The sequence below is a fragment of the Lipotes vexillifer genome, unplaced genomic scaffold, assembly GCF_000442215.2.
Source record: "Lipotes vexillifer unplaced genomic scaffold, Lipotes_vexillifer_v1.1 scaffold1237, whole genome shotgun sequence".
NCBI classification, from domain to species: Eukaryota; Metazoa; Chordata; class Mammalia; order Artiodactyla; family Lipotidae; genus Lipotes; species Lipotes vexillifer.
The window spans coordinates 599,764-622,536 of record NW_006771447.1 but is presented as its reverse complement, the minus strand read 5'-3'; the positions used below and the strand labels follow the sequence as shown (position 1 = coordinate 622,536).

The window sequence follows — 22,773 nt, the reverse complement described above, 5'->3', positions numbered from 1 at the left end:
CCTCAGTTCGTTGCCTCCCCCCAGCCTTGTTCACTTATCTCCTTCCCTCACCTGGGATGGTGTACGCCATTCTCTGTCCCTGCCACATAAGCTGCTTACCCTATGAGCCACCTTGTCCTTTCACTTTGCTCTCTGCAATCCAGGACGCTTCTGCACTTTCCTCCTGATTCCCTCTGAGCTGTCTCCCCCAGCTGATGTCACCCAACTCCAGCTGGAGACACTCGGCTTGTTGGTCCTGTCCTTTAAGTAAGCAGGTTCTTGAGGGTAAAGCATTCCAAAAGGCCATTGCAGGGAGCCTCTCCTGTGTTACTCAGCACAGCATTATCCAGAGCCCTAGGCAAAGCCGCGGATGGGGCTTCCCGCCACGCACCTCGCCTTCGACCAGAGCAGCCCCTTTAATCTGATTTGCATAACTGTTGCATTTGAACAAAGAGTTCTACAGTTGAGAAAATTTCTAACTCATTGGAGATCAATATTCTCATCGTACAGATGGGAAAATCAAGGCCCAGAGAGGAAAAAACATGCAACTGAAGCTACACGGGTCTTTAGCAGCTCCCAGCCCAAAGCACTTTAAGAAGCATCTTCTATTAATAACTAATCACTGCTTGATATAGAGAATTCCACTTGTAAGTGTCCCTACTAAATAGAGCAAAATGGGCATATTCCCCACATGCTTTGGGAGAAAGACAGTGTTCATAAATGGAGTCATGTCATGCGTCAGCAGTTATACACATACACATACACACACACACACACACACACACACACATACACACACACACACATACACACACACACACATACACACACACACACATACACACACACACACATACACACACACACACATACACACACACACACACACACACACACACATACATACATATATATATTCATTTTAACTTTATTATTTACTGAATTAGTCAGGATAGCCTAGGTTATGCTGCAGTAACAAATCCCTGAAACACAGCAGAGGTTTATTTCTCTTTCCCAGTCCATATTCGTTGTGGATTGGCAGAGGCGTCCGCAGAAGCACTCTGGGACCCAGGCTGACCATCAAGAAGCTGTACTTGCTGGGACATGTGGCTTTCTGGGTCACCACGACAGGGAACAAGAGAGCCGCAGGGTCATGCGTTGGCTCAGATGCACTGGCCTGGGAGTGACAACAACACTTCTGTTTGCAGAGCTAGTCACATGGCCCCATAGCTGCAGGGGGCTGGGGAACGGGAGCTATCATGTGATCATTCCAGGGGCAGTAATTGTCTCTACCACAGTCACCCAACTTTAAACAGTAAAATGTAGCCCATAAAAATCCAGATGTCTGGCTTCAGAACACCAGAAGACCTGCCCCTCTGGAAGAGGAATGTGTCCCCAAGTCCCCTGACCAGTGTCCCTCAGCTGAGTCACTTCCCTGGCCCCTGGAGACTTTTGCATGATTTATTCCAGCTGTGTATGTGCAACTCTGGAAAGTTGACTTTGGGGGACCCCATGAGGCTTTCTGTATTTGTCCAATGATTTAACAGCCATTTGCGGACCTCCTGCAGCGTCCCAGGCTTGCACTCCCATGCTGGAAACAAGTGGTGAGGCAGAAAGGCAACATCCCAGCCACACCACCCTCCTCCTCTCCTGGGATAGTCCAAACAAGAGACCGGCCCTGCAGGGGAGAGCCGAGAGCAGGAGCTAGGCCAGAGAGGAGCTGTTGCTACTACTGCTGCAGAGCGGGTCTGCTCCGGCACGGGCTTCCTGGCGAGCGACGGTTTAGGGTATAGGACGAGGACGACGCTGGGTTCTGAGCAGAGAATGGCTGTACAAGCCCAAAGGGGAGAAAAAGCATAGAACCCATTAGGGGAACTGTGGAGCTCAGAGCAGGAAGTGGGGGGAGTGGAAGAGAAGCTGGCTACAGAGGAAAGCAAGAGAAAAAAACCATCTCTTGTTATTTCTGGGTAAATCCAGCCCTTCCCATTATGAGCTTGCTGAAAGCAAGACAGTTGTGTCATGGACCCACAGAAACGGTGTTGACGGAGAAACCCAGACTTGCCCTGAGCTGAAGCCGGCTTCTGCATTGGAAGCATTTGAGGAAGGACCCAGAGAGGGAGCCTGGCAGATCACTTTTTCCACAGGGTATCTGAGGTGCTGAGGAACCGAAACCCTATTTTGAAATAGGCCAAGAAGAAGGCAGCTGGGAGTCCCCAGCTCCAGGCCCCCACGGTGCCAATGCCCTGTGCCCTACAGAGGTAGGGCTGGCTGCTGGCCACAGCTGGGGGCCTGCCCTCTCTGCAGGCCACAGTTTGCCTCACTGTAGACTCAGGCAGAGGGGAGGAATTTAGGGGATGATTCTGATGTCACTGGGAAGCCCACCTCTCTCAAACCATTCCCCTTGTCTACACCAGCCGTGTGTCCCCTGCCTCCAGAATCAAATGCTCATTCAGGGCTGATGTGGCCACAAGAAGGCTGGCACATCTTGTTTGTGGGTGGATCAAGCCAGCAGGGAAGAGTGTGCGGGGCTAGTCAGAGTCAGCGCCCCTCTGCCGCGACGGGCTCTGCTCTGAGGTCACCGATACCACAGCAGTTGGACCTGACCTTGACCACCTCCCGCCCACCCCCAGGAGCACTGGCACACACACAGGTCAGGAAGACGCGATTGAGCCACAGGTTTGTGTGAACAGATGTTGGGTTTTTTTGTGAAGGAGCCAAGCCACCTCCATGGTGTGAAAGACACACTGTGTGCCCTGTCGGTGCCACCTCCCAGGGTAACTAAACCCCTCAGATTCCTAGCTGCAACTTGGGAGAAGGGGGGGTAGGGGCAGGGTCAAGGTTAGAGTATGCATGTGTGTGTGAAGCTGTGGCTCAGTGCCCGACACATAGCGGGCCTTGATAAGAAAGTGCTCGGCCAGAATAATGCAGAGACAGAGAGAAGTAAGAATCTGTACGGAGGATGCCAACAGGATAGAGAAAGCTCTAGTGAATTTACCTTCTGTGAAAGAAACCCAGGAGGGCTTGGGAAGCTCCACACACTTTTCCAGGTTGTGAATGAGAAGAGATAGAGACAGTTTCATGGGTGAGTCCACGAACAATCCTATAGGATAGAGGTTACTCCATTGTACAGATGAGAAAATGAAGGGTCTGGGGGTTTAAGTTACTGTCCGATTTCAGTATAGAGAAGGGGCTAAGAGACCAGCATCTGGAGTCTAGATGCTTGTGTTTGGTGACTTTGCCATTTACTCACTGGGAATCTTGGGCCAAGTACTTAACTTCTGTCCCTGTTTTCTCATCCGTGAAATGGGAATAGGATGGTACTTACCTCATAATGGTGTTGTAAGGAATAAACAAGATAATTCATAGAATATGTTCAACAGTCTCCAGCATGTAGTGAAAATGGTACCGATTAGCCCGTCACTAGGAGAGCTGGTCCAGGTGTGCTGACTCCAAAGGCAGTGATGGGGGGACCACCTCAGCCTCCATGGAAACGGAGGAGAAAGGCCAGGGGTGACTTAGAGGTTTGAGGGAGCAATCAAGGTAGAAACCATCATTCAGGGTTTCCATCAAGAAAAAAAGCATATAATCTGAAATATTGAGGAGACTGATCTGATTCCTGGGGATCATGAAGAGGTTTTGGGAAGGGGGCTGATAGGGCAGTTCTGACCTTGCCCTGCCAGGGCTGACATGTGTGGGTGTGGGGTCCCACGAAGTCCTCTTCGTCTGGCCCTATACCTGGGGTCGGGGGTGGGGTGGGAGTGAGGTAGGGGTTGGGGCGTGGGGACGTGAGAGGGTGGGGAGGTGGGAGGTGAGGCAGAAGCTCCAGCCTCTGCACCAAGGCTCCGGCGCCACACTGGCCATCACTCCTCCCAGCTTAGGTGTCTGTGGGCCCTCCTTTATCTACCAGCAGGTAACTTCCGAGTCTGCAGACAACAGCAGAAGATGAAGGAAGATTGTCCACCCAGTTCTCACGTGCCCATCAGCGACAGCAAGTCCATTCTGAAGTAAGCCATTGTGAGCAAAGAGGGGTCTCCGTGCCTGCCTTCCCCCCATGGCCACTCCCCTGCCATGGGCAGCCTGTGGGTGGAGGAATTCTGGGCACTTTTTGTAGATACAATGATGTGCCTGCCCCAGGGACAGTGATGAGAGCATTTCTTTTTGAAGTGCTTTGGAGATCAAGGGTCAAGGCATGAGTCTGACCCCCGCCTCCCTGGGCAGACAAAAGCGGGAAAGCGTGACAGTGCCTACTGTGAATCTGCAGAGATGGCATTTAATTTATATAAAAACTAGAGCAATACTGACATCTTATTGCATTAAACAATTCAGGAAAAAAAAAAAAACCCTCAAAACTAGTTTCGAGTTTTTATTGAAAAAGTATATTTTTCTTAGCTTATTTTTATTTATTTTATTTTGTTTATGATGAGACTCCTGGTCTCATCATAAAAAAAACTGTTTGGGATACTTTTCCAAGTTCATTGCTGAACTAAAGAAAAGTGTATTTTTTCATTTTATCTTGCTTTTCAAGTCCTGAGTCCAAGTATTTTCTAAATTTGGGTAGCTCCTATCTGCCATCCAGAAGACAAACCAAGCCTCCTTGAAATGGACTAGCTTTTGCTGAGGACCTGCCCGCTGGGGTCCTCCTACTAAAGACCCTGAGAACACAGACAGAACTCCCACACCATCATTTCCTTATTTAGATCTGATAATAAGAACAATGTAACAATATTAAATATCATTTTGAAAAAGTCATAATAACAACCATACATGATTTAGATATGTTATACATGTACATATCCTAACAATTTTATATTCAGTGTTTGCACACTTATAAACACAGTGAACATGCAGCATTTAATCCTGCATTGTTAATGCCATTAAGTTGTAAATGGGTTCCCTTGTCAGTTACCATCACCCCACATCACACAGGGCTGCACAACAGAGCACCAGAGTGTGTTTTTCTCATCCAGGCCCTGGGTTGCTCAAGTGTGGGTGAAAGCATTACCTGAGAGGTTCAAGAGCATCTCTGTCCAGTAGGGGAGCCACCAGCTACATGTGGCTGCTGAGCATGGGACCTGTGGCTGGAGAGATGTAGTGAATATAAAAGGTGCTCCAGCTAGCGAACATTTCTTACAAAATAAAATAATGAGCAGAATCTCATTAATAATTTTTACATAGATTTCATGTTGACATGATAATATTTTAGATACACTGGATTCAATAAAATGTGTTATTAAAACTAATTTCCCCTGTTTTATTTTCCTTGGTAGTATAGCTACTAGATTTAAAATGATGTGTGTAGCTTGCATTGCATGTCTATTGGACTGCACTGCCCTGCAGAGCCCAGCTTGGGTACAGGGAGCTGTCCGCATTTTCTCTCTGCCACACCTCAGTCAAGGCACAAGCTGTGGCTTTCCCTTTATCCTGGGGAGACAGCATTTGGACAGAGTAGCCATCCTAGGGCCTTCAGGATCTTACTCTCAGGGGCTGTCACCTTCATCCCTTGATCACACATCCAGGAAGTCAGGATGGGGAAGAGGCACCCTGGTGGCACCTTCATAGCAGCCACCCCAGACCCTTGTATGAAGAAATATGGGTAGAAAAAGCAAGCCTTTAAACTGCCAATTATCCAAGCCCAAGTGACTTATTCTGAGAAGGTGACTCAGAAGTAAGGTACAGGGAGATTGTCAGGAACTCTTATCTATAATAGTGAAATTGTGCAAACACCCTAGAAGTACAATAGCGTGGGCCCCTCTGTGAGTTTTGACCTGGGCCCCTCTGTGAGTTTTGCTTCCTTCGCAGCCCAACCCCGGGCTTTCCAGGAGCACTGATCTGCAAAACTTCTTAGAAGACCAAAGGGTGTGTGTCTGATGGCAAAGTCTAGTCTCTCAATGGATTATATGTTGTTGGCAAAACGTGTACATTATGCCCATTTTACAAATGAGGAAACTGAGCCCAGCGAAGCCAAATGACTTATCCAAGGTCCCACCACATTCCAAGAGCATATGGGTGTCTTTACCTTTTTTAGGTCGGAGCTCTTAAGCCTGCTGAAAACCTACAACTGCTACCATGAGGGCAGAAGCTTTCAGCTGAGACACAGAGAGGTAAGGCCCATTTCTCTTCTTTTTCATAGGGTCACCATTTATCCTGGCTTGCCAAAAATAGTGCTGCTTTATACCTGTTAATCAAGGGTAATTCTTAAGACTATTTCCTTATTTCCTTCACTCTGAGTGTCCAGTTTGGATAATAAATTGTAAGGTCACCCATCCCCTGAGTTGGGGACCAGGTTATCTCCTTTGAAATCCCTGCAAGGGGTACTGAGGGTCGGACCATCCCCGTGAGAATGCAGAGCCGATGGAAATCCCCTTGTGGGCCTTCTCCTTCCACCTGGGACTTTTGTCTTCGTGAAGGCCAGGACATTGGAGTCTGACATCTTTGAGACCGCACAGTCCAGCGCTTCCTCTGCTCATCCCAGCACAGATGAGGAACTCAGCACAAGGCCCTGGCTTGCCCAAGTTCACGGGGCAATGCAGGAGTGAAAGCAGCGTCTCTGTGCTTGTCAACCAAGAGGAAAGCCTTGCGATAGAGGAGAGCTCCCCAGAAGATGCTTACAGGGCCAGGAAGGTCCTCACATGAGAGGCAGGGTGGGCATGGGGAGTGGAGGACACTGGAGAGCACAGGTCAGATCAAACCCAGGGCAGCTGTGCAGGGATGTGGGCTTGGTACACCCAGACCCTTCCTGATTTTTCAAAGGAAGCTAGGTATCTGGAATTTCATGTGGAATTCCCAAACCTCGAAGCACTGTGTGGCCTAAACAAAACAAGCCAGATACAAGCACGTGGGCACCAGCTGGACTCCAGGGAGTGGCCAGCAGGGCCCAGGCTCGGGGAGCTGCTCACCGGGCAGATCAGGTGAAGGCCTGGTCTTGCCACCCACCATCCAGAACTTCCAGATCTTTCACATGGGAACCCTGGTTGGGATATTGGGGCATTTGAAAAGCCAAAATGGGGTGTCTTATCGTGATGGTGATTAGGCTTTATTTTGGGAGGTTTCCACGGTTGAGATCAGGTTGACTCTTGGAATTTTCTGTAGCCCATCAGTGTCTGGCAAGGGCCAGTGGCCTCTGAGTTCCCCTTCTGTTGTTGAACATGGGAATGGACAGTTCAAGCCCCGGCAACCCACAGAGACCTCACGCAGGCGGAAGCCACTGTGCTCACTAATCTCGCTTCCATTAGTTCTTCAAACAACCACACATCCCCTTCTGTAATTACTAGAACAGAGGGTGAGCCCCAAGGTGCAGGCAGCTCTGGGCAGCAGGGGGATCGCCAGTCAGTGTCAGGGAGGTGACCTCCATCAGCCAGGCCAGGCCAGTGTCACACAGTTCAGGAGCCTGGACGGGAGGGAGGCTGCTAGCTCCTGGCTCAGGCAGTGCTAGGCCGCCTGTGACAACCTGGAATGGCACAGACCTCACACTCTGCCTCCCCTTGACCCACCCACCCTGCATGGGGCCTTGGGACCAGCCCTGACAACTTGTTCCCCACCCCTCAGGATTTCTGCATGCTTCTGTGCTCGCCCTCCTCTGCAGAGCAGCCTCTGACACCTGTCTCAGCAACGCTCCCTGGCCCAGCTCCTTACTGCTGCCCGCAGGGCTCTGATCCTAGCATCCTGCTATCTCTGCTTTCGTTGTCTCTTTTCTTACTTGAGTGATAAGCCCCTAGACCTGGGCCAAGTGCCCTACTAGTCCTGCATCCCCTCGGCTAGGCATGGAGCGGTACCTGTGCATAGCTGTTAGATAACTAACCAGCAGATGCAGGCCTGGAGCAAGTTGGGGTGAGTCCTGAGCCCCAGCGTGCTGGGCAGTTTTGATCTGTGCTGCTAAGTGAGGAGTTGGGCTCACTTCAGTTCTTGTGCTGAAGGTATGGGGTGGGGTCTTCTGACTGGACCCTGTTCCTCAGCTCTGGGCCATCCAGGGATTGCTCTAAGATCACGATGGTTCTCAACATGTGGTCCCCATACCAGCAGCTTCCGCATCACCGAGGAACTGGTTAGAACTGCAAATTCTTATCACCCTCCTTCCGGAAGGCCTGCTGAATCAGAAACGCTTCACCCTCCCAGCTGTGTTTTGACAAGTCCTCCAGGGGATTCTGATGAAGGCCAAGTCTGAGAACAGCTAGTCTAAGAGCTTGATCTTGGCACTTGGAACAATCCTCTCTGTAGGAACAGCTGAGTGGGGAGAGGGACAGGGAAGCCCCAGACCTGTCTGTGTGATGGGACAGTCCACACGGAGCAGTATAGGACCCTGCACTGGGGAAGAGGTGCTCCTGCTGGCCCCAAAGGCAGGAATTTAACATCCCACAGGCAGGGATTTTCATATTCTTAACCCTAAAGAAGGTGTGAGGGTCTGACCTGATCTCATTGGAGCCGGAAAATACCTTTCAGGAACCTTCTGCAGCTTTAACAGCCAAGGTGTGCCGGCCTGAGGGAGTGTGTGTCTTTGGGAGGCGACCGCCACCATAGAGACAGGCTACCGGCTTGGGAGTCGGGAGTTCTAATGCTGAAATGCGTGACTGGGTCCTGGGGCACCACGTCTACTGGGTGATTCACCCACCACCCAGCGTCCGGGGCTCTGCAGTTCCTTAGGTTGCTGACCTGGGACCTTCTGGGCCTCAGAGACTCATAGTTCCTAGAACTTGCTGCCGGGCCACCTGAGACTGGGCTGTCCCGGCACTGCAGACGCTGAGGGCAGGGCAGACAAGAGGAGCTTTGCCTCTCTTGTATTTATTGTAGTACAAGAGCTTTGTGAGGGAGGAGTGACCATTTTCCAAACAAAGAAACTGAGACTCTTAGAGTGTCTGACCCAAGATGACCCTGAAGGAAGTCAGAGACTCTGGCGTGGCTCCAAGGCCTGAGCAGAGAAGTGTATAATACAGAGATACCATCGCCAGCATTAAGCTCTGGAGGTCTGTGGAGGTCTTGATTGGGTATGACTCACCAGGACTCAGGGACTCAAAGCTAAGCGTGGGGCGCTCAGCCTCGGGTATGCCCTCCCAGCGCCGCAAGGGGCTCTGCAAGAGACCCCTCCACCCACCTTGTTGTCTCTGGGCCTGCCCCGGAGCAGCCTCAGCCTGGCTGCTACAGTTTGGGGCACTTTCTTGTCCACTGTCTCATCTGGGGCCCACAGAACTCAGAGAGATGAAATGTGTCACTGGCAGGGGCCATACCCTGGGGCAGGCATTTCCCTGTGAACTTTCCCCCAGCTTCTACAGAACTAGGAACAAAGGATTCCCACTCAGGAGGCCGAAGCAGTAGCTTCCTTCATTGTAAACCTTGCCTTTGGGATCATTTTGCTTGTTTTACAATGAAAAGTGTGATCAACTGGGAGCAGTTGTGCCTTTTGAAGAGAGCAAAGCATTTTAACCAGGCTGGTTGGTGCCTCTAGAGAATAATGGACCACCCCGGAAATGCCAGTGGGCAAATATATCACTGCTGACTGTGTGAGCTGGAGGCAGTAGGGCCCTGGTGTCCTGGTGTGTGGCTGCTGCCAAAGCCAGCCTCCCACCCCGCCCCGCGCTCAGCTCTGAGTAGGCTCAAAGCTCCCCCTGGTGGCCTGAGCGCACACTACACCCAGTGTAGGACCTCAGCCCCTGGCTCCCTGCACGAGTGCAAGAAAGGGAAGGACCTTCCCTCGGCCAGGGGTCCCCTTCCCTCTTATAATGATCCCCCTTCTTCTAAGACCTGAAGGCAGGAATGACAGGGTTGACAGACCACCGGTTCCTGGTGAGTGCTAGGCCTGTGGATGTATTCCCTGGGGGTTCCTGAGTGCTTTCCAGTCTGTCGCTCCAGGCGGGAGGGGCGTTTGTGTCCCTTCCCTGTCTCAGTGGTGGGTGGGAGGAGAATGAGACTGCTCCATAGGGCCCCACCACGAGGACTTTCTGTTCAGCTCTTCTGTCCTCAGGAGCTTGGGACACTGCCAGAAGCCCCTTCCCCCAGCCCTTTATTCATCTTTTTTTTTTTCTGGCACCTTCTGAAGGTGCCATTAGCTTCTTTTATGTCGGGGGGGGGGGGGGTATTAGCAGAGGAGCCCAGAGCCCAGGAATCTCCTTGGCCCTATCTGATCTCCCCAAATGCAGCAGTGTGATTTCTGAGCTTGGGGGGATTAGCCAGCGTCATCCTAGTTTCACACCGCTTTGCTATGAGGCTGGCCCAGTAAGCCTGACCCGTCCAGTCACCAGCCAGGCACCCGGTCAGCAGATCAGCCCTCCTCACCACCTCCTTGGGACATTCTGGCCAAAGCTTGCCCCACACATATTTGCTGGAGAAAGTCAGGGACCCAGAGGTTTGAGTCAACCAGAGACACGGTGGTTGTGACAGTTGGAAAATTTGTATACAGTGCTTATAACTCCATCTCCAAGTTCATTTGTACTGTTTCCCCAACCACTGTAGGGTATGAAGGACAGGCATTGCTGTCCCCATTTTACAGATCAGGAAACTAAGTAAACTGCTTGTCTGAAACTTTTTCTTTTAAATTCATGGTTTACATTTTGCCTCCCCACAAAACACACATAAAAGAAGACAGATAAATATTGTAAATGTCCAAAGCAATTTTTAAAATATTTTAACGTCAGAAAGAAAGGAAAAAGGGGGGAAGGGAGGGAGGGAGGGAGAGAGAGAAAAGGAAGGCAAAGTAGTTTGCTAGTCCACAGGGCAAGGAGGTGGGGGAAGCTGAACCTGGCCATGAGCTTGCCCGTGGCCCCAGCTGCATCCTCCTCCTCTCCTGTGTCCCTCCCACGCTGACCAGGGCAGCCAGCTCTGGCTTGGCCCAAGAGAACAGGGCAATGGGTCTTAAGCCTGTCTCTTTTGAGTTCTCTGATGCCTCACCTGTCTCCCTGAGGAAAGCAATCTGCCCCCTCCCCTATCCCTCACCCTCACCTCCTTGCTTGCCAGATGCCCCTGGGAACTGGAATTTGCCAGGATGTAGGGACCCAGGGCTGTGAGGGACCCATGGACATGTGGAGTGAGGCCCCGGCCCCAGAACTTGCCCGAGAGCAGGGCACCTGGACAACACCCTGCACTTTGCCCCACGGATAAGTGGCCCCTGGGTGGAGGCAGGTAAGGGTGGGGATGGGCGGGGACAGGGCCACCTGGTCCAGTCGTTTGGTGCCCCGCAGGCTTAGCTGGTGCAGGTTCTGTCTTGGCCATCAGCATGGGGAAAACACTCCCCACGACACAACAGGACCTGTGAGGTGGAGCCACTGAGGTACCCGCGGGTGACCCAGTGACAGGTCCCCTGAAACACAGCAGGTGCATTTGCTGAGACCCCCTGTTTGCTCACGGGCCTCTTGGGGGTAGCAGGGGTGTGGGGAGCCACGGGGCTGACTTGAGAGTGCCCAGGGCCTGGCTCTGAAACCACCGGGGCTGAGGCCTTTGCTTCTCCTCTCCCCCCACCTACTCATTTCCCCACCTGTGAGGCAGCCACGTAAACAACAGCTACTCCATGTGTGGGCTTGTAACATGCACCCCAGGATGTGTGCACATTTTAGCCCATTTACTCATCAGCACAACCTAGGAGGCAGGTCCCATTAATTACCCCCATTTTACCGTGAGAAAACCAAGGAAGAGATGTTAAAATAACTTGCCCAAGGTGATCAGCCAGTTAGGAGCAGTGCAGATGGGATGCATATCGATTGCCACATCATGTGAGATAGGCTCTTATTTGGATCAGGGGTCTCACTATGAGTTGCCAAAGCAGGGAGCCTCTCTGCAGAGGCTCTGTTCCCTCCCAGAGACCTGCCACGGGCGGTGCCCACCTGGGGTGGGGGGAGGGAGAGGGTGGGGAGGTGACACAGACCTGTATGTTATTTGCAGAAGTCTTTATTAGGGAGGGGTCAGAGTTCATGGATCACGGGGAGGTGCAAATAGAGAGTTCTAAGGACGCTGCTGGGACGGGGGCTTGTTGGGGAAACTGCATCTTGGCCAGGTTGCCCAGAAGCCTGGGAGCACTGGTGCCAGTCCTTCTGCAGTCTCAGCAGTGAGTGCCCTGGAGCCCTGACATCACTCAGCCTCCCTCTGGGGGCCCCCCGGGCCTTGCCACTGTCCGTTTGTCTGCATGAAGCCCAGGGGTCAGCAGAGGATCCAGTCCTCCTTGGCATGTCCCGCCCACTTGGCTGATTTTCCTGAGACTCCCCAAAGAGCCAGTCCAGGGGGTCCACAGTGCTGGCCCCGGGCAGTGTGGGCTGCTGGCCACTGAAGCGGGTGGTGATGTCCTGTAGGGACCCAGTGGTGCAGCTCTTCTCACGGGAACGGGCTGGCCGGTGGGGTCTACTGGGTCGGACCCTGGCTGCAGCCTCATCCGGCACTGAGGTGGGCTGCGCCAGCTGACAGATGGACTTTACGTAGTCATCCAGGCTAGGGGAGGCGGGGGGGTCCTCTCCAGGCCCACCGGGCAGCATCTCCTCCAAGGTCTCCCGAATTGTGGGCAGGTGGGCCACGGAAAGCAAAAGCCGGGACCTCATGGCTGCCGGCCACAAGGAAGCAGCAACCTGTTGGTTGACAGAGGACTGGGGTGAGGGACTAGTGTGCCATCCTGACACCCCTCCTGTGTCCCCTCCCCACCTGAGGCTGCCTGGGTGAATCACATGTCTGAGAGCAGTTTAAAGTCTGCAGATCCAAGACCAGGCTCGAACTCCTGGGCTCTTCCTGCTAACATTACTTAAGATTCTATCATTACTGTTGTTCAAGAACCTGTACAAATCAGAGAACCCAGCCTCACGGACTGGAGTCAGAGGAAACCTGGGTTTAAAACCAAACTTAGCAGTTCCTGACCCGGAGTCCTTTGGCAAAGTCACCTCTCCAAGCCTCCACTTACTCATCCATAAAATGGGGTTAAAAATACACCTCTCAGGGGCGTTGGGAAAAGCTTATGGAATGACACCTCATGGGAAATTCCATTATGAATATAAAGGCCTCCGCAGCTGTTGTTACCACAGTTAGCTGCATCCTGGTCTCTAACCCGCAGTGAGGCTGTGCGCGTCCCAGGCTGAGAGCTGCTTCAAAGATACCCAACGCCTTTTCATTTTACCTCAAACCAGAGGGCAGTTGCTGTCTCTTACCTGTAGCTGAGGAGGTCTGGGGGTAGCAGGGGAGCTGGATGAGCAAGGAAGTCCACAGAAAGCCCCCAGGAAGCTCAGGGCAGAGGAATCGGGGTCCAGCAGTTGGAGCCTTATGTCTGGCGTCAGATTGCTGGGAGGAGGACGACGAGGAAGATGTGCTACGGCCTCTGTACGATGTGCCACTGTCCAGAGTGGAACCCTCCCTGAGCTGTCTGGCGAACCTCGGGGCCTAGCAGCTGCTTTTATACCTTTCCACCAGTAATCAGTTACTGTCATACGGGCCAAAAATAGCAGTTCTCAGGAAGGCTCTCAGAGGAAAACAGCTTGGCGGGCGGGGCCTGGCCCAGCTGCCAGCTTGGAGCAAGCGTTTGCGCCTGTGGGACGTTCTGGGAATGTTTACTCTGCAGGGCAGGGGTGGGGTGGCCACTGGGAGAGGCAGGGGGCTCCACTGGGCTCCCACAAGCAACCCTAGGTTCTGCCACCTCCGCCTAGAAGTGTTCCCCACTACACCTTACACTAGCACCCTGCAACCCCAGGACACTCTGGCCCGGTGCTAGCTCTTGCAGAGCTTTGGGCCTGCACCTGTGAGGGACCCTGCCAGACACAGCGATGCAGGGCTCAGCCTGGAGGCGGCTAAGGCCAGGCTCCCTGGGCCTGCTGGGAGTTGGGATGTGCCCATCTTCTTCTGGAACCAGGGGCAGCCTGCAGGGTCCTGGTTTTGCTGCTTCCCAGATGTGGTGCTTTCAAATGATAACTGGTTTCTTTGTTCCCCAGGTATCTAAATTAGTACTCCTGTGCACCAGTGACTGTTCTAGGTACAGAGGACATAAGCAGTGAACGAATCATTGCGTCCTAGAGCTTAGCTGTTAGTGAGGGAAAGAATTAAGTACTCAGTGGATGGGTGCTGTGATGTTGAGTACTGATCACAGCTGCAAAGAAAAGGCCAGCTGCGCTGTGGTCAAGGGGTCAGGAGGGTCCTCTCTAAGAGGGGACATTGAGCAGAGAGCTGAACAAATGAGGGTCGTGTGTTCCCAGGGGAGGGGCAGCATGTGCAAAGCCACTGTGGCAAGAGTCTGCTGGGCAGGGGACAGCCAGGGGCCCATATGACTGGCCCAGGTGGGGAGAAGTCAGTGGGTTTGGCATGGACACTGGGTTTCCCTCCAAAGGGGATGGACAGACACTGCAGGATTTGAACAAGGGTGCAAGAGTCTGGCTTCTGCTTTGAAGGATTGACTTTGCCGCTGTGCGTGGGCTAAAGGGCAGCTAACAGGGAGACCGAGGAACACCTGGCCAGCGTTGGGAGGCCACTGCTAGTGTCCAGGGGTGAGTGTGTCAGCACAGGAGGCAGCTGAGGGAGAGGCAGGTGACCCTGGGAAAGCCCTTGTAGAGAGCCAGCACCGTGCCCTTCTCAGACAGACCTCACATCATCCACCTAGCCGTGGGTCCACCTGGAAGGTACCTGTCTTGTTCCCACAGGCAGGGGATGGAAAGCAAGTCACTGAGACAGAAGTTCAGGTCGGAAGTCTGATTGTTGGACAGACCCTAGATGCCGAGGCAAGTGGCAGGAGCCGGCAGCCCCGAGTTCATGCATTCTGGCTAGAGTATTTCTCATGGGCCAAGGCATGCGGCCAACCCGTGATCAGGATTTCAGTTAAACATACCAAGTCCCACCTCGATGGCTTTTCCATCTGGATGCTTCTGTAGAGCCTTTGTCTGTTTCTCTGGCTCTCTTTGAATTCATTAGCAATTAGCAAATAAGCCAATAGGCTGAACTGAGGAGGGAAGTGTTGACCGGGATAGAATTAGGGGGCCCAGGTTGATTTCCCAACTTGTAGAAGGTCCAGGCCCCGGGCCCTGAGTTCTCGTCCTGTTACTTCCCCACCTGCGTGGTGAGGGCCGCCCTGGAGGCCCCTCTTCTCTACTTTGGGCTTCTCTGATTTGATCAGAGAAAAGCTTCAGGCGGACAGGACCTCCCCTCCATTCTGATGGGGCCAGGCTGGGGGAGCAGGAGAGCAGTGGTAGGGGGCTCAGATTGGGCGCACCCGTGCCGCTTGTGCAGGGACACCAGGCCTGAGTCACATCAGGCCAGCTGGTCCCCAGCATAGCTTAACCCTGACCTCAGAGGCAGCAGCTCTGCCTCAGCCCTTCGCTTGCACAGAGCAAGGCCCCCTGCCTCTTTCTTCATGGCAAGGTCCCCAGAGCCTTCATACAGCAACTTTGGAGGTCTGGCCTCAGTATATCCAGCCTTGCTGCCCCTGCCCCAGCGGTGCCCCCAGAGCATCAAAGGGTCTGGGGCTGTGTCTGCTTCATCTCCTCCACCCAGAGTCCATCATGGGGCTGGTGTCCACGAATAAACATGTCCATGAATGAACACACCGAGATGTGTTCCTGGTGGAGCAGAGGCTGTCTCCGGCGACCTGTCAACATCTGACGGAGGCATGTGAAGCTAAGTCTGAAAACAAAGACCTGAGCCCCACTTTGGGTTTTCTTACTATCCCCACGGGACCTTTAACTGCAGTGGATCAATCTAGCCTTTCCTTTACAGTTACATATCTGTCACATATTACATACACACAGTTCCATATCTTTAGTTACATATCTGTGCCTGTGTAGCAACAGTGGTTATCAAAAATAGCTCTGGGTTTTGTTGTTGTTGTTGTTTGTTTTCTTTTTTAGCAAATAGTGCAAGGCCATTCCAGAAAGCTATGTGTATTTTTGATAAACTTGAACAGAGGAGAAATATTTTCTCCGTGTATGGCAGGGTGTTTTAAACTATTACTAACTAACCGTGAAATCGACACTGCAGGACACCTCCGTAAGCGCTGCCAGGGGTATGACATTTTCCACAAGGTGCCTCTTCTCACAGGGCTTTTGATGTCAGCAAGGAGAAAGAAATGGCATTTGTGAATCTAAAATGGTGCTTGAGATGGCTTTGGGAGAATGACAATTTAAGTTCATTGCCAAAAGACCAGTATCAAAGCAGATTAGGCGCACATAGCTGGGAAGACCTAGACTCTGTGGAAGCGTGAAGCTGAGAAGGTTTCTGGCAGGTGCTCTGAGGGTTCAGACAAAGCAGCCTGGCCAGGCACACATGTCGGAGTGATGAGGCTGGACACAGGGAGCCTGGAGGTGGTAGCGCTTATACAGGAGCCGGAAATAGGTCAGAGGAACAGAATCAAGGACCTGAGGGGAGCAAGTGGGAGCTGGCTGAGGGTGCCTCCGGAGGACTCTGTCGATTAGGACCTCAGGGTTGGTGGCAGGGGAGTGGCCATGCCATCTGCAGACCTTGGGAAATGAAGGCTGGTCGGGGACACGGGCTGGGAGCTGTTGTAGATATTCTGAGCGTGTGTGCCAGTGGTGGGACGCGGGACTGTCCATATCCCAGGTGGTGAGGAAAGCAAGACTGGCCCTCAGGAAAGAAGGCAGCTCGGTAATCTGGGGGTGGGTTCAGGCCACTAATGGGAACAGTGTGGGGACCGTCCTAGTCCACCTCTGCTCTCGTGGGCATGGGATCCAGTGCCCTCGGCACATGCCCAGTAGGGCCAGCTGACCGTGGGTCCCCTGCCCAGGTGCAGCAGTGGGTGGAGAGGTGCCCTGTATTGCACTGGTGTCTGCACAGCTGTGCTTCCCTGGAACGTGTTTCCTTGCCGCTCTGTGGACGTGCCTGCCAGACAGCGGCCGCGTTCCTGTGGGACACCGGATTCAGCCGCCCTGTCCCAGACCCTGCGCCCGGGCGGTGGAAGGGCACGCCTCAGGCTTCCTCTCGGCCCCGGGCCGCGTGCCTTGGAGCACATAGAAGGTCGTGGGCCTTCCCCCAAAGGAGGACAGGACGCCAGGGAGGAGAGGGCGTGTCTGGGGAGGCCTGAGTGCACGGTGAGTCCCATGGGCAGGGGCTGAGTCCTGAGGGCGGGTGGGGAGGGTGGGCAGTGACCCCTGAGTGCGACTGCTCTGGGGGAAGAGGCTGACCCGTGTGGATCCCCACAGGAAGAAGGGGCTCTGATCATCGAGGGGCTCCTCAACATCTCCTGGGGACTGAGGCGGCCCATCCGGCTCCAGATACAGGATGACAGGGAGCGCGTGCACCTCTCCCCCGCCTCCTGGGCACCAGGACACCCGTGAGTGCCAGGCTGGGTGGGGCAGGGCCAGGTGGTCTCCGTGACACCTGTTCAACCCGAAAGTATCGTTTGGGGTGTCGGGGGTGGGGGAAGTTGCTCTCAACCTAGCCCCATTCCCATTTGGGGCAGGAGCATGGCAGGACAACCCAACCTCATTCCTGTCGCCCCGTGACGTCCTCAGCCCATGACCTCACCTGCCAACCTGCAGCCTCACCCTCAGGTGGTCCTTCTCCATGACAACCAAATCACCTCCCTCTTGGAGAACGTTCCAGGCTCCCCTCACCTCTGGCTGTGCTTCTCAAACTTTCCTTGTCCGTAAGAGAGAGAGGGCTCTAGGTGGGGGGCTTCCAACACCCTCTGCAAGCTAAGCATCTCAGCATCTCCTGTTCTATGTTAAAAATGCACACAATTTTAGCCTCCTACTGCTCTGCTTTTATTCCAATATCAGAATTTATTTTTATACATTATCACAATTTAATATCAGATTTATTTAACTATCAGAAGAATGTTTCGATCAGGATGAAATGGCTTTTTTCTACCTGCCTTATCGTTTTAGTGGACGTTTGCCTCTTCCCACCTCACCCCATAGACGGGCAGTTTGCTGCTGCGTTTTGCTTGCTTCTGCATGTAATAAATCCTTCTAAGAGTCAGAAATTCAAAACATTTTCCCCTTCAGAATTGGAAGTAAAGTTGCTTCTCTGAGAGCCCTTACCACACTGTCGCCCCTGGGGCGTCCCCAGCTATCCCTGGTCACTCACAGCAAATTTTGAGCTGCACAGACTTAGAGCTTAGAGTTTGGATGGGCTCCTTAGAAAGGAGGGTAAAAGTGGTCACACGAGCAGTCTCAGACAAGGGCCCTCAGAGGCCTCTCAGCATCGGGGTGGATGCTCCGTCTACTCCTTGCAGGTTCCTCCTCACCGTGTGGCTGCTTCCCATCATGCCCATTCCTTCCCCAGCCCACCACCAGCTACCCTGGCTGGGAGACCACCCTGCTCAGAGGCCTGGAGGTTGGCCCCCTCGAGGTTGCTGCTGCCCGACCCCCGCAAGCCTGAGGGCAGCCCAGAGAGCCCCCTCGGCATGTGGCCGCAGATGCCAGCTGCCTCAGCCCAGCACCCAGCAGCACCCGGGCACTGTGTGTGTCCCTGTGTCCATGCAATGGCGCCCAGCACAGGACACCGCGTCTTCAGGACAGACTCCCTCTCCTTCCAGCAGACACTGGGGCGATCCTTTGCTTTTCTTTTAATCTTTTACGTTGACTTAATATGAAGTCCTGGCCTCAGCTCTGCCTGCCCTGATGCTTGCCTGTGTCCTGTCCACAAAGGCAGCCAGCCTCTTCTCTTTGACCTGAGCTACTTTTCTCTGCCTGCAGCCCTCTGAGCACCACAGTTGTCTCTTTTCAGAAAGGAGCCACCTCTTCAGGATGGCAGAGTCACTGCCCAGGAACCAAGCGCTCAGGCCGGACCCAGAGAGTTGAGTTCCAGAGACAGCTCAGGTCAGGGGGGCCTCGAGCTGCCCAGGACCCTGTCCTGCTCATCTGGGGTGGGAAGGAGGGGAGGGGTTGGCTCATGACCACCGTCTCTGAATATCAGCTTTGTGGAGTAGCAAAGAATGGCTTGTTTCCCTTCAGCAGCAGCCCCTGCTAAATCCCCCCTCAACCCGGGAGAGGCTTTCTTATCAACTCCTCACCTAGGGAAAAGGAATCAGAGGCTTGCAGAGGTGACGTAGTTTGCCTGAGTCCCTGCAACATGCACCCTTATAGAAAGGAGAAAACATCAGCAGAGGGTGCGGCTGCCTCCTGGCCTTGCAGGCATCTGGGACCTCTTCCCCACACGCCGGGATCAATACCTGTGTGTCTGTCCTCTCTGTGCTCTCCCCTTGCACTCAGTGAAGGGCTTGTCCCAGAGGACAGGGCTGGGGCTGTCAAAGTCCTGCTCTGGATCCCTGGAGACGGAGACCCAGAGGCTTATGGCCATGTGGCATGGTGACACAGGTTATCCTGTCTGGGGGTCACCTTTCCCGTCTGCAAAGTGGGCATCAGCCTCCGTCACAGGGACAGTGGTCACATCGCCGTCTGCTGCAGCTCAGTGCTACAGGGAGCCACGCTCCACACTCGGGACCACCACGGGAGCAGTTCTGTCACCACCGCCCTCACCCCAGCCTGACCCCCCCATCCGCTTCTCACCACAGAGCCCATGGAGGAGGACGAGGAGACCCCACAGCTTATGCGGACCAAGAGCGATGCAGCCTGTGTGATCCAGAGGCGGCCCAGGTGCCGCGCCCCCGGTGAGGCCCAGAGGATCCGGCGACATCGGTTCTCTATCAACGGGCACTTTTACAACCACAAGGTGATGTCCCAGCCCGGCCTCTCCCCCGGGCCCTGAAGCTGAGGCCACAGGGAACAGCCCCAAGCACGGGTGTAACCACTGGGCCTTCTGTAGGCCGGGCTCCGTGGCGGTCATGCCAGAACTCACCTTCACCATGGCCCTGTGTGCAGATGTGGTCATGCCCCTGTCCTGATGGAGAAACGGGCTCAGGAGAACTGTCTTGCCCAAAGTCACATCAGAATATCATTCCACTTCATGGCCCCAAAGCCTGTATTTTTTCCATCACACACTCACTTTCAATTCATTCTTAAAAGTTGCATGGAGGGCTTCCCTGGTGGCGCAGTGGTTGAGAGTCCGCCTGCCGATGCAGGGGACGCGGGTTCGTGCCCCGGTCCGGGAGGATCCCACGTGCCGCGGAGCGGCTGGGCCCGTGAGCCATGGCCGCTGAGCCCGCGCGTCCGGAGCCTGTGCTCCGCAACGGGAGAGGCCACAGCAGTGAGAGGCCCACGTACTGCAAAAAAAAAAAAAAGTTGCATGGATATTTGGAAAGTGATGCCAAATTCACTTTTAATAAGGCGATTTTCTATGAGGTTTCCACCCAAGCTCAGTTGATATGGGAACGTCCTGTCCCCTACTGTCATTTTCACTTGGTAGATTAACCTAGATTGAGGTGTGCCCAGGAGCATGTGTGTCTGTGTCCCAGAGAAACCACACTGCTCCTGATTCCCAGCACTTAGCCTTTTGTCCAAGTATTGTATTGACCTCAGGAAAAAGAGCTCCTTCCCCAGTTGACATCATTCCGTAAACAAACCAAACTGTAAAAGGAGAAGTTGATTACTATACTATAAATGGCACGAGTGGCAGTGTGGGTGAGGCCCTAGTTGGGGAGTGTCCTGGTAACAGAGCCACATCCTGCAGCACTGGGAAACTGGAAGCCAAGGTTTTTAGGTTAAGCAGCTGCCTTCTTGATAGGTGATGACTCATGGGAGGGGAAGGGGAGCCTGGGCAAAGGGAGGTCTCAGGGTCAGATCTGAAGGACAGTCCCCCAGGTGAGGTCTGCTGGGAGCCATTCAAGCCACTCTTGGGGTGCCCTGCACTTCGGGATGAAGAATTCAGCAAGGCAGGCTGAAAGAACCCTGCCTCACCATCAGGACCTCCCTCCACTCCCTGCTAGGTTTGCAGTGAGTGTTAATGAGGGACAATAGGTTATCTTTACTAAATCCAGGAAAACCCAGGACTATTTGAGAGTAGTTTCCTGAGAGAGGGAGGGGAGGCAGGGCTGAAGTTAAACAGAGATTAAGAATGTCTAGATTAGCCAAAGAACCCACCATCTGACTTGGGTATTCTGTAAATCTTGTTCCAAAGGGGTTTTGTCCTTAAAGTGTAAAGTACCATGTGCTAGTATTTGAATATATATCGATATGCTATTTTAAGGGATTACTCAAAAATTCAGGAAGACTATTTGCACAGGTTGAGGCTCTTTCTAGTTCTACATTCCTCAAAAGGAGCTTTTTGCTCCATGACTCAAGGTACCAAATAGCAGGGTTTAGCTTCAGTACATTCACCTCTTACTCTAAAGGAGTCATCTCTAAGAGGGGTGTTGGGCACATTAAATCTTATGTTAGTCATTGCAAATGTCACAGGGACGTGGAGATGTCCGAGCACTCTGGAGCCTTTGAAATGAACAAATGAACAGTGAGGGCTTTCATCACAGCCTTTCACGTCCATTGGAGCCATCCTGCCAAGAAGGGCTTCTTAGCCAGCCAGTCCAACAGTCGATACACTACCCATTCAGGCCCCAGTAAGGGCAGATTTTCCCCCAGTCACAGATTTACCTGCGCCGAAATGTAGACCCATTCTTCCAGGCAAATTGAGTACCTTCCAGGACAGGAACTAGTGTCTTAGGCATGTTGGACAGTTGATTCACATCTCCTGGATGAGTAAGGGGCTCCCTCTTTTTCGCCCCACCCTACATGCATTCAGAATCGGTGTCCCTAGAAATCAGGCAACAAAGTACTTGAGCCATAGGCAACAATTAAAAAAAAAAAAAGATTCCTAGAATTAACTTCCTGGGGTTGTTATTCCAGGTTTTATTTCTTAGAACTGTACCCTATTGCTTCACTCAACTATTTTCCAAAAGTGTTCTTATTCTTATTCCAAATGTTGGCTTGATTTCCAGACTGGGTAAAACTTAATACTTGTTTTCACTGCTTTGCCCTGGCCTGTTAGATTCAAATGTGTTCTGTGAGGGGAAAACCATTGTGGTTAGAGATGGGAAAACAGCCACGGTACCCTTGTTCCTACGTGGAGTTGGTTGGTATCTTCTTGAGAAAAGACTTCAGGCAGAAGAAACACTAACAACGTCTTACTGACATGACCTTTCTTCTCCTGGAAATAGCCTGACTTCTGTATATTCCATATTTCTTAGAAACTGAAAACCTAGGCTGGCTTCCTGTATCACCCAGAGGTGTTCTACATTTCACTGTGAGGAGGCAGGTCCAAGTTTGAGTCTGGCTCTGGTACTCGGGGACCAGCTGCGGACACTGAACAAGTCCCTCGCGCACCCCGAGCCCCTACCGGGAAAAGAAGAGCTAGGGCCATACAGGAGGAATGTGTGATTTGGAATTTGGAAAGCAAGGAGGAGCTTACCCACACGCAAGTCAGACACGCAGGGAGGCCCCTGTGCCACAGTGGTGAAGCATGGGGTCTGGGGCAGCTCTGCCCTTTCTAGGTGGGTGATGCTGACAAGCCACTTAACCTGTCCAAGCTTCCATGTCTTTCCTAAGAAAAGGGGACTAGTGACAGGTACTTCTAAGGGCTGTTGTGAGAATGAAATCAAAGATTATATATAAAGTGTTTAGCAGGTTTACTACCTAGCTAGTGATCATTGAGGACTTAATAAGCCTCAGACAATGCCCTGGTTGACTTTCATGGATGGTGTCTCATAAACAAAGGCAAGATACCTGTGAGAATGTCACGGGTCCCCATAACTGTGCAGAAGTCATGTGGCTAGAGCACAGGGTACTTGGGAGGGAACCATGTATCATATGTGCATAACATGAGAGGAGCCACGGATGCCACTGTCCAGGCTGTGGGACATGCTGTAAGACAGCACTTCTCAAAGTGTACCCTACAGATAGCATCACAGGGCATTTTCCTCAAATGCAGATTTTTTTTTTTTTTTTTTTTTTTTTTGCGTTAGGGGGGCCTCTCACTGTTGTGGCCTCTCCCGTTGCAGAGCACAGGCTC

The 22,773-nt window shown here is 52.8% G+C and overlaps 2 protein-coding genes across 2 annotated transcripts in view; one reads left to right on the top strand and one right to left on the bottom strand.

Annotated features, from left to right (window-relative positions):
• Window positions 1–3,921: 3,921 nt before the first annotated feature.
• Window positions 3,922–22,773, top strand: part of RASSF4 (Ras association domain family member 4) — a 23,244-nt gene continuing 4,392 nt past the window's right edge. Inside the window, 5 exon segments of the mRNA XM_007446792.1 lie at window positions 3,922–3,983; window positions 6,005–6,080; window positions 17,070–17,216; window positions 18,605–18,692; window positions 19,388–19,545. Coding sequence (XP_007446854.1) covers window positions 3,922–3,983; window positions 6,005–6,080; window positions 17,070–17,216; window positions 18,605–18,692; window positions 19,388–19,545 — 531 coding nt within the window.
• Window positions 11,862–12,488, bottom strand: DEPP1 (DEPP autophagy regulator 1). Its single transcript, XM_007446791.1, has one exon. It carries the CDS (start codon window positions 12,486–12,488, stop codon window positions 11,862–11,864), a length of 627 nt encoding a protein of 208 aa, XP_007446853.1.

Excerpts from the sequence above, each read along its gene's own strand:
- DEPP1 (XM_007446791.1), bottom strand. The coding sequence starts at position 12,488 with ATGAGGTCCCGGCTTTTGCTTTCCGTGGCCCACCTGCCCACAATTCGG.